The sequence below is a fragment of the Pelophylax lessonae genome, assembly GCF_965119305.1.
Source record: "Pelophylax lessonae genome assembly, chromosome: 7".
Taxonomy (NCBI): domain Eukaryota; kingdom Metazoa; phylum Chordata; class Amphibia; order Anura; family Ranidae; genus Pelophylax; species Pelophylax lessonae.
This window is the reverse complement of record NC_138774.1, coordinates 212,676,615-212,688,146: the sequence shown is the minus strand read 5'-3', so window position 1 is coordinate 212,688,146 and position 11,532 is coordinate 212,676,615. Positions and strand designations below refer to the sequence as shown.

At 47.8% G+C, this 11,532-nt stretch overlaps 1 protein-coding gene across 1 annotated transcript in view; it reads left to right on the top strand.

Moving 5' to 3' along the window:
* The first annotated feature begins 606 nt into the window (after positions 1 to 606).
* NOXA1 (NADPH oxidase activator 1) overlaps positions 607 to 11,532 on the top strand; it is a 66,884-nt gene continuing 55,958 nt past the window's right edge. Inside the window, exon 1 of the mRNA XM_082262693.1 lies at positions 607 to 874. Within this exon, the coding sequence (XP_082118819.1) occupies positions 701 to 874 (174 nt within the window). The 5' untranslated portion in view covers positions 607 to 700. The remainder of the gene's footprint in view (positions 875 to 11,532) is intronic.

Sequence of the window (11,532 nt, the reverse complement as noted above, 5' to 3'; positions counted from 1 at the left end):
AAAGTACAAACAGATATCAGATAGTAAAACATAAAATTCTCCATATCAGAAAGTTATGTTTCAAACCATCAAAAAGGCTCTTTTCAAACATTGATTATTGAGTTATTGAATATATAGGGCCCAGTTCACACCTGAGCATATTTCAGCTCGTAAAACGCTCATCTCTGCAGTCTCAAAATGGCCAACAAGCAAAATCCCATTCATTTCAATGGCCCATGTTCACATCTGAGCGTTTTGTTGCCTGAAGCAAAACGCCTGAAGCTCAAAAAAGTACATGAGCTTTTTTTTTGGCAGATTACAAGCATTTTTGTTAGATGTCAATGCCTGCCTCCAAACGCCTGCAAAAAAGCCTGAAAAAACACCTGTAAAAAAGCTTGAAATAACGCCTGTAAAAAAAAAAGCCCCAAAAAACATCTAAAAAAAGCCCAAAAAAACGCCTGAAAATGATACGCTAAGGTGTGAATGGAGCCTATGTCTCTTGTGCAGATAACTTATGCAATATTTGTTCCAACCCAGTGAACACCCAGGTGAGTGTTGCAAGCCAGGAATTTAAAGAGCTGACTACGTGCCCTTTCATTAAATCCTTAGACAGGATTGGAATGAAACTCTGGGAGGGACACAAGACGTTACACTTCCTGATACATGTACAGCTGCTCTTACTGCAGGTGGATCGACACATTCTTCTTCATTTCTCTGCAGGATGCCATACAAAGATCTCATAAAGTATTGGCATGAAGGAGTCCTGGCAGCAGACAATCAAAACCTGGATTCAGCTTTGGAGAACTTCTTAAGTATTGAGGATCCCACATCGAAGATTTGGTTCAACATCGGATGTGTCCAGGTCCTGAAAGGAGATCTAGAGAATGCCTTGGAGGTAAGTCGTCTTTCAATAGGTACTTTCCCTACTGATGCTGGCAGAGGCACAGAGGCAGCCTAGATAGTAAATAAATATTGGCCTAAATTGATGAAGAAATTGGATTTTTTTTTTTTTTTTATTTAACCACTTTACCACCGGAGGATTTTCCTGCTTTACGTCCAGGCCACTTTTTGCAACTTGGCACTGCACGACTTTAACTGACAATTGCGCAGTCATGCAACGCCGTACCCAATCAAAATTTACGTCCTTTTTTTCCCACAAACAGAGCTTTCTTTTGGTGGTATTTGATCATCTCTGCACTTTTCATTTTTTGCGATATTAATAAAAAAAGAGCAAAATTTTGCAAAAAAATTGACATTTTCTACTTTGACAGTTAAAAAATATCCAATATATTCAATTTTTGTCATATATTTAGGCCAAAATGTATTTAGCTACCTGTCTTTGACAAAAAAATCCTCAATGAGCGTATTTTTAACCGCTTTAAGACCGGAAGATTTTTGCCCCATTCCTGACCAGGCTATATTTTGCGATTCGGCAATGCGTTAGTTTACGGACAATTGCGCGGTCGTGCGACGCTGTACCCAAATTCAATTTTCCTTTTTCCCCCCACAAATAGAGCTTTTTTTTGGTGGTATTTGATCACCTGTGCGATTTTTTTTTTTTTTAATTTTTGAATTGAGCGACCATTTTGAAAATAAAAAACAATATTTTTTACATTCTGATATATAACATTCTCAAAACAAAATTTAAAAATCAAAATTTTTTAACATTTTAGGCCAATTTGTTTTCTGCTACATATTTTTAGTAAAAAAAAAAATCACAATAAGCGTATTTTGATTGGTTTGTGCAAAAGTTATCGCATTTACTAACTACGAAAAAGATTTGTCATTTTTATTGTTTATTTTTTTTTTTTACTAGTAATGGCGGCGATCTGCGATTTTTTTTTTTTTTTTTTTTTTTTGCGGGACTGCGACATTGCGGCGGACAGATCGGACGCCTAACTGACATTTTTGACACTTTTGGGGGTACCAGTGACATTACTACAGTAATCAGTGCTATAAATATGCACTGTTACTGTAATAATGACACTGCCAGGGAAGGGGTTAACTTTATTGGTGATCAAAAGGTTAAATGTATGCCTCATGCTTACTGACGTGTGTGGGGGGAGGGGACTGTGTGACACAGACACAGATTACAGGTTCAGCTATGCTGAATCCTCTAATCTGTCCCTGTCTGTCACATAGGAGATCCGCCCGCTTTGTTTACACAAGTGGGTGGATTTCCTCACTCGATCCCCGACGATCGGGGAAAAGCGGCGGTGATCACCGCCTCTCCTCCCCTGGCCCGACTCCCGCTGTGTCTGAATACAGCGGGTGTGAGCCTCCGGCGGCGCGCGCCACTTTGCCGCAATACCCTCCAACGTGAGTGGTCGGCAAGTGGGTAATGTGTTTTAGAGCAGAAGGTAAAAAATATTGTTTTTTTTTTTTTTGTCGGTTGCTCTTTTCTTATAGCGCAAAAAATAAAAACCGCAGTGGTGATCAAATACCACCAAAAGGCTCTATTTGTAGGGAAAAAAGGACATAAATTTGATTCCGGTACAGTGTCACAGGACTAAGCAATTGTCAGTAAGTAAGCAATGCAGTTCCCTATGGCAAAAAATGGCCTGGTCAGGAAGGGGGGTAAACTTTCTGGAGGTGAAGTGGTTAAAAGAGCAAGGAAGCATATGCAAAACCTTGGATTTCCTCTTTAATTTTCAAGTTTGTATAGAGGAAATTATTTATACAGGCTTGCTCATACATATCCTATAAGATTCATATATAAGTAATTTGAGTTGGAAGATTTGTATCTGGCGTTTTAACATTTAAATCACTGTACAATATAAAAATAAAAAATTGGAACAAATTGAAATAGGAAAGAAAAAAATTAGATACAAGGAATAGGAAACACCAACAAAGGGGAGCGAAAAAGAAGAGGCAAATGGATGTAGGGTACTACAATTGTACAGCATACAGTATCTCACAAAAGTAAGTACACCCCTCACATTTTTGTAAATATTTTATTATATCTTTTCATGTGACAACACTGAAGAAATGACACTTTGCTACAATGTAAAGTAGTGAGTGTACAGCTTGTATAAAAATTTAAATTTCTGGCCCCTTCTAAAATAACTCAACACACAGCCATTATTGTCTAAATCTCTGGCAACAAAAGTGAGTACACCCTTAAGTAAACATGTCCAAATTGGGCCCAAAGTGTCAGTATTTTGTGTGGCCACCATTATTTTCCAGCACTGCCTTAACCCTCTTGGGCATGGAGTTCACCAGAGCTTTACAAGTTGCCACTGGAGTTCTCTTCCACTCCTCCATGACGACATCATGGAGCTAGTGGATGTTAGAGACCCTGCGCTCCTCCACCTTCCGTTTGAGGATGCCCCACAGATGCTCAATAGGATTTAGGTCTGGAGACATGCTTGGCCAGTCCATCACCTTTACCCTCAACTTCTTTAGCAAGGCAGTGGTCGTTTTGGAGGTGTGTTTGGGATCGTTATCATGTTGGAATATTTCCCTGCGGCCCAGTCTCCGAAGGAAGGGGATCATGCTCTGCTTCAGTATGTCACAGTACATGTTGGCATTCATGGTTCCCTCAATGAACTGTAGCTCCCCAATGCTGGCAGCACTCATGCAGCCCCAGACCATGACACTCCCACCACCATGCTTGACTGTAGGCAAGACACACTTGTCTTTGTACTCCTCACCTGGTTTCCACCACACACGCCTGACACAATTTGAACTAAATACATTTATCTTGGTCTCACCAGACCACAGGACATGGTTCCAGTAACCCATCTCCTTAGTCTGCTTGTCTTCAGCAAACTGTTTGCGGGCTTTCTTGTGAATAATTTTTAGAAAAGGCTTTCTTCTGGGACGACAGCCATGCAGACCAATTTCATGCACTGTGAGGCTTATGGTCTGAGCACTGACAAGCTGACCCCCCCACCCCTTCAACCTCTGCAGCAATGCTGGCAGCACTCATACGTCTATTTCCCAAAGACAACCTCTGGATATGACGCTGAGCATGTGCACTCAACTTCTTTGATCGACCATGGCAAGGCCTGTTCTGAGTGGAACCTGTCCTCTTAAACTGCTGTATGGTCTTGGCCACTGTGATGCTGCTCAGTTTCAGGGTCTTGGCAATCATCTTATAGCCTAGGCCATCTTTATTTAGAGCAACAATTCTTTTTTTCAGATCCTCAGAGAGTTCTTTGCCATAAGGTGCCATGTTGAACTTCCAGTGACCGGTGTGAGAGAGTGAGAGTGATAACACCAAATTTAACACACCTGCTCCCCATTCACACATAAGACCTTGTAACACCAACAAATCACATGACACCAGGGAGGGAAAATGGCTAATTGGGCCGGATTTGGACATTTTCACTTAGGGGTGTACTCACTTTTGTTGCCAGCGGTTTAGACATAAATGACTGTGTGTTGAGTTATTTTGAGGGGACAGCAAATTTACACTGTTATACAAGCTGTACACTCACTACTTTACATTGTAGCAAAGTGTCATTTTTTCAGTGTTGTCACATGAGAAGATATAATAAAATATTTACAAAAATGTGAGGGGTGTACTCACTTTAGTGAGATACTGTATTTGCCGCTAAAGGGTCTTTTCAGGGGCTTATAGTGACACTAAATGATATCTTTATCCTCCAGTAATAATCCAGACACATCCACTACTTAATAGCCCCGTAATCTATTTTTCATGAAATCATTTCTTATTGTGTTTGTCTGCTACCTTCTAACGTCCTCCGTGAGCTCCCGAACCTCTCCTTTTCCCTGTTAAGTTTTTTGTGCAAGAGCACGTTTGTTGCGATCATGTGCACTGCTCTTGCACCCTATAAACCCCGTAGTCCATTTCAGAAGTAAACAAGAGAGGATGGGTACATTCCTACATACCCTCGAGAATAAACCTAGTCACCCTCCAACAGAAATTTTGATCAAAGTGGCAAAAAAAAAAAAAAAAAAGGAGTCTGAAAGTTACATACAGTATCTCACAAAAGTGAGTACACCCCTCACATTTTTGTAAATATTTTATTATATCTTTTCATGTGACAACACTGAAGAAATGACACTTTGCTACAATGTAAAGTAGTGACTGTACAGCTTGTATAAGTGTGAATTTGCTGTCCCCTTTAAAATAACTCAACACACTGCCATTAATGTCTAAACCACTGGCAACAAAAGTGGGTACACCCCTAAGTCAAAATGTCCTAATTGGGCCCAAAGTGTCAATATTTTGTGTGGCCACCATTATTCTCCAGCACTGCCTTAACCCTCATTGGCATGGAGTTCACCAGAGCTTCACAGGTTGCCACTGGAGTCCTCTTCCTCTCCTCCATAAGGACATCACAAAGCTGGTGGATGTTAGAGCCCTCGCGCTCCTCCACCTTCCGTTTGAAGATGCCCCACAGATGCTCAATAGGGAGACATGCTTGGCCAGTCCATCACCTTTACCCTCAGCTTCTTTAGCAAGGTAGTGGTCGTCTTGGAGGTGTGTTTGGGGTCATTATGTTGGAATACTGTCACGGAACCATGAACCAGACGTACAACAACAGATAAGTGAAAATAAGAAGGCTTTATTGAAAATCAAGCTGTAAAGCAAAAGTCCAAACGGATGGCAAAACCGAAGCAGAGTCTATGCGAAGCCAGAGGTCAGGAGCCAGGAGGGTGGTCAGACGAAGCCGGGATCAGGAACCAGCAGGGTAGTCAGACGAGCCCAGGATCAGGAACCAGCAGGGTAGTCAGACGAAGCCAGGATCAGGAACCAGCAGGGTAATCAGACGAAGCCAGGATCAGGAACCAGAAGCAGCAGCAGTCTTAGAAGCATGTGAACACAGGAGGACCAAGCAAGGAACTGAAGCCACAGACCTCCTATATATATGAGCTAGGCATCCAGCTCCTCCCAGTGGGAAGGAGGAGCCGCAGAGTAGGAGGCTACAAGAAACCCAGAAACCAAGATGGCCGCCAGCACATGTCAAACGAAGGAGAACAGCAAGAAGGTAAGACCATGACAGTACCTCCCCCTCAAGGGCCCCTCCTCCGCGGAGTAAAGAACGGTTTCTGAGGGAAGCGTGCGTGGAAGGCACGGAGCAAGGCAGGAGCATGGACATCTGCGGAGGGAACCCAGGAACGCTCCTCTGGACCATAACCACGCCAATGAACCAAAAACTGCACCCGACCGCGGACCAGGCGTGAGTCCAGGATATTGCTCACCTCATACTCCTCACGATTGCCCACTTGGACCGGACGAGGCCGAGGAACCGAGGAAGTGAAACGATTACACACCAGTGGCTTCAACAGGGAGACATGAAACACGTTGGAGATCCGCATGCCAGGAGGAAGCGCAAGGGCATAGGCTACCGGGTTTACCCTGCGAAGCACTCGGAAGGGACCAACAAAGCGAGGCGCCAGCTTGGGAGTGGGCACTCGAAGGTTGAGGTTGCGGGTGGACAACCATACACGGTCTCCGGCCTGGTAGGAAGAAGCAGGCGCTCGTCTGCGATCAGCCTGGAGTTTCTGGCGCTGCGCAGAGACCTCAAGGGACTTCTGGATCTGTACCCTAGAAGCACGTAGGATGGAAAGGTGATCCTCCACAGCCGGAATATCCTGGGGGGAGAATACCTCCGGTAACACGGCAGGTTGGAACCCATAATTGGCCATGAAGGGAGACGTCCCAGAGGAAGAGTTCACCGCCGTGTTCCTGGCAAACTCAGCCCAAGGCAGGAGGTCAATCCAATTGTCTTGGTGATCGGAGACATAGCAACGAAGGAATTGCTCCAAGGCCTGATTGGATCGTTCTGCGGCCCCATTGGACTGAGGGTGGTAGGCCGAGGAGAAGGAGAGATGAATCCCCAACTGGGAGCAAAAGGCGCGCCAGAACCTGGACACAAACTGACTCCCCCGATCCGACACAATCTCCTTGGGCAAACCGTGCAACCGGAAAACCTCCCTGGCAAAAATCGTGGCCAACTCCTGTGCAGAGGGTAACTTCTTGAGAGGAACACAGTGGCACATTTTGGAAAACCGATCCACAATCATGAGAATGACCGTATGGCCTCGGGATGCAGGGAGGTCCACAATGAAATCCATCCCCAGGTGTGACCATGGGCGCTCCCCGGTGGCTATGGGTTGCAGAAGGCCCAACGGAAGGTGCCGAGGGGACTTACTCTGGGCACAAACGGAGCATGCCGCTACATATGCGGCGATGTCGGAACGTAGGGAAGGCCACCAGAACAGACGTGAAACAGCCCAGGACAGCTGATTCTTTCCAGGATGCCCCGCGGTCTTGGAGTTATGGTAGGTTCGCAACAACCGAGTGCGCAACTCCTCAGGCACAAAACATCTGCCGTTGGGTCTCCCAGAGGGAGCACCAGATTGAGCCGCCAAAATCTGCTCACCCAGGGGAGAGGTCAGGCTGGTGCGAATGGCGGCCAGGATCTGATTCGGAGGTATGACCGAAGTCGGAATCGACTCCTCCCTGGACAGGTCGGAGTACTGCCGTGATAAGGCATCCGCCCTGATGTTCTTGGAACCAGGTAGGTAGGAGACCACGTAATTAAAACGTGACAAGAACAGAGCCCATCTGGCCTGACGTGGTGTCAATCTCTTGGCCTCAGAAAGGTAGGTCAGATTCTTGTGGTCCGTCAGGATGAGGACCGGAACCACCGAACCCTCGAGCAAGTGCCTCCATTCTTTAAGGGCCTGCACGATGGCCAATAACTCCCTGTCACCAATCTGATAGTTGCACTCTGCGGAAGACAGTTTCCGGGAGTAAAACCCACAAGGAAGCAGAGGACCCTCTGGTGTTCTACGCTGAGACAGAAGGGCGCCTACTCCCTTCTCAGACGCGTCCACCTCGAGGACAAAGGGCAACCCAGGGTTGGGATGCGACAGAATCGGAGCCGACACAAAGGCGGACTTTAGAGCCTCAAAAGCTCGGATGGCCTCGAGCGGCCAGACCTGGGAATTACTGCCCTTCCTGGTCAGATCCGTGAGAGGCTTGGCTAGCATGGAAAAGTTCCTGATGAACTTCCGATAATAATTGGCGAAGCCCAAAAAGCGCTGCAGGGAGCGAAGACCACTGGGCTGGGGCCACTGTAAGACAGCCGAAACCTTCTCAGGATCCATGGAGAACCCCTCAGCGGAAATGATGTAACCTAAGAAGGTTACCTGGGATCGGTGAAATTCGCATTTCTCAAGCTTACCGAACAGCTTGTTCTCTCGTAACCGTTGCAACACTCGTCTGACATCCAGAATGTGGGTCTCCATGGATTCAGAATATACCAAGATGTCATCCAAATAGACCACCACACACTGCTGCAACAGGTCACGGAAAACATTGTTGATGAATTCCTGAAAGACTGCGGGCGCATTGCACAACCCAAAGGGCATAACCAAGGATTCATAATGACCGGTCCTGGTGTTAAACGCGGTCTTCCACTCTTTGCCCGCCTTGATCCTTACGAGGTTATATGCCGCCCTCAGGTCGAGTTTGGTAAAGACCGTGGCCCCTTTAAGGCGATCGAACAGCTCGGAAATCAAGGGTATCGGATAAGCGTTCTTGATCGTGATGCGATTGAGACCCCTGTAATCGATGCAAGGCCTCAACTCACCGCCCCTCTTTTTCACAAAGAAAAATCCAGCCCCTGCCGGGGACGAGGATTTGCGAATGTGTCCGCGTGAAAGCGCCTCCTTCACGTACTCCTCCATGGCCTCATTCTCCGCTACCGACAGTGGATAGACCTTGCCACGAGGAGGAACGGCACCAGGTTGTAACTCGATGGCACAATCGTATGGGCGGTGCGGAGGGAGGGCAACCGCGCGCACCTTATCGAATACATCCCGGTACTCCTCATATTCAGGAGGCAACAGAGAGTCCGAGGAAGTACACAGCAACTTGACAGGCCCATGGATGCAACTAGCCCCACACTGTGGTGACCACGAGAGGATCTCGGCTGATCTCCAATCGAAAGTCGGATTATGCTTCTGGAGCCAGGGGTACCCCAAGACCACCGAGTAGTGTGGAGACGAAATAACCTGGAAGCAGACCAACTCTCTGTGAACGGGACCAATGGCTATCCCCACTGGAAGGGTCTCATGAGTCACGTGTGGCGGCAGAAGGGGTCTGCCGTCTATCGCCTCAAGAGCCAGTGGGGAACCTTGGGCCTGCAGAGGAATGGAATTGGTGGCAGCGAACACACTATCAATGAACAAACCACCAGCACCAGAGTCCACCAACGCCTGGGTCGTCACTGAGCCCCCGACCCAGGAGAGGACAACAGTGATCAGTGGTTTGTCAACACGGGAAACCGGGGACGAGGAGACTCCACCCAAGATCTGCCCCCGACAGGATCTCAGGTGCGAGCGTTTCCCGGACGGTTCGGACATGCCAACCGAAAATGCCCACCGAGACCACAGTACATGCATCGGCCCTCGCGTCTCCGGAGTACCCTCTCCCCCTCGGACAGGCGAGCAAAGCCCAGCTGCATGGGTTCATCCCCAGCCAAGTCATCCCCAGGAGGCGTGGGAGGAGAGGGAGGCACGGGTGGGACAGCAAAGGTAGGCGCCAATCTGTTAGGAGGCCTCCGCAGACTCTCCTTAAAGGAAGGTCTCTCCCTGAGTCTGGTGTCAATCAAAATCAGGAAAGAAATAAGAGACTCGAGCTCCACTGGTAGGTCCTTAGCTGCAACCTCATCCTTCAAGGCATCCGAGAGACCATGAGAGAAAGCAGCGACCAGAGCCTCATTATTCCAGCCCACCTCTGCTGCCAGGGTACGAAACTCAATGGCGTATTCAGCTACGGATCGTGAACCCTGTCTGATGGACATAAGGAGCTTCGCAGCAGAGGCAGCACGAGCCGGCACATCAAATACCCTCCGAAGAGAAGCAACAAAACCGGAAAACTCGGCAACCACCGGATTGTTGTTCTCCCATAAAGGGCTGGCCCAGGCCAAGGCCTTGTCCGAGAGCAGCGAAATTAAGAAGCCCACCTTTGATCTCTCAGTAGGAAAGGCATGTGGCAGCAACTCGAAATAAATGCCCACCTGGTTGAGGAAACCTCGGCACTGAGTTGGCTCTCCCCCAAAGCGCTGTGGAAGGGGGGCAGAACCGGACATACCCCGAAACACCGCAGGCGCAACAACAGGTGTCAGGGTAGACTCTGGCGCAACAACCGGAGCGGCAGTAGGAGCGGGCCCAGGAGCGACAACTGACCCATCGGCAACGGGAGCGAAATGAGCCGTGCGTTCAAGCAGGATTTGCAACGCCACGGCGAACTGACCCAACAGGTGATCCTGCTGATCAAGTCTGGCAACCAGCGTGGGTAGCGAGGATGGCCCTGTACCGTCAGAATTCATGGCTTGGTCCTAATGTCACGGAACCATGAACCAGACGTACAACAACAGATAAGTGAAAATAAGAAGGCTTTATTGAAAATCAAGCTGTAAAGCAAAAGTCCAAACGGATGGCAAAACCGAAGCAGAGTCTATGCGAAGCCAGAGGTCAGGAGCCAGGAGGGTGGTCAGACGAAGCCAGGATCAGGAACCAGCAGGGTAGTCAGACGAGCCCAGGATCAGGAACCAGCAGGGTAGTCAGACGAAGCCAGGATCAGGAACCAGAAGCAGCAGCAGTCTTAGAAGCATGTGAACACAGGAGGACCAAGCAAGGAACTGAAGCCACAGACCTCCTATATATATGAGCTAGGCATCCAGCTCCTCCCAGTGGGAAGGAGGAGCCGCAGAGTAGGAGGCTACAAGAAACCCAGAAACCAAGATGGCCGCCAGCACATGTCAAACGAAGGAGAACAGCAAGAAGGTAAGACCATGACAAATACTGACCTGCCGCCCAGTCTCTGAAGGGAGGGGATCATGCTCTGCTTCAGTAAGTCACAGTAAATGTTGGCATTCATGGTTCCTCAATGAACTGTAGCTCCCCAGTGCTGGCAGCACTCATGCAGCCCCAGACTATGACACTCCCACCACCATGCTTGACTGTAGGAAAGACACACTTGTCTTTTTACTGCTCACCTGGTTGCCGCCACACACGCTTGACACCATCTGAACCAAATAAGTTTATCTTGGTCTCATCAGACCACAGGACATGGTTCCAGTAATCCATGTCCTTAGTCTGCTTGTCTTCAGCAAACTGTTTGCGGGCTTTCTTGTGCATCATCTTTGAAAGAGGCTTCCTTCTGGGATGACAGCCATGCAGACTAATTTGATGCAGTGTGCAGCATATGGTCTGAGCACTGACAGGCTGACCCCCCACCCCTTCAACCTTTGCAGCAATGCTGGCAGCACTCATACGTTTATTTCCCAAAGACAACCTCTGGATATGACGCTGAGTATGTGCACTCAACACCTTTGGTCGACCATAATGAGGCCTGTCCTGTCTAACCGCTGTATGGTCTTGACCACTGTGCTGCAGCTCAGTTTCAGGGTCTTGGCGATCTTCTTATAGCCTAGGCCATCTTTATGTAGAACAACAATTCTTTTTTTCAGAACCTCAGAGAGTTCTTTGCCATGAGTTGTCATGTTGAACTTCCAGTGACTAGTATGAGAGAGTAAGAGCGATAACACCAAATTTAACACACCT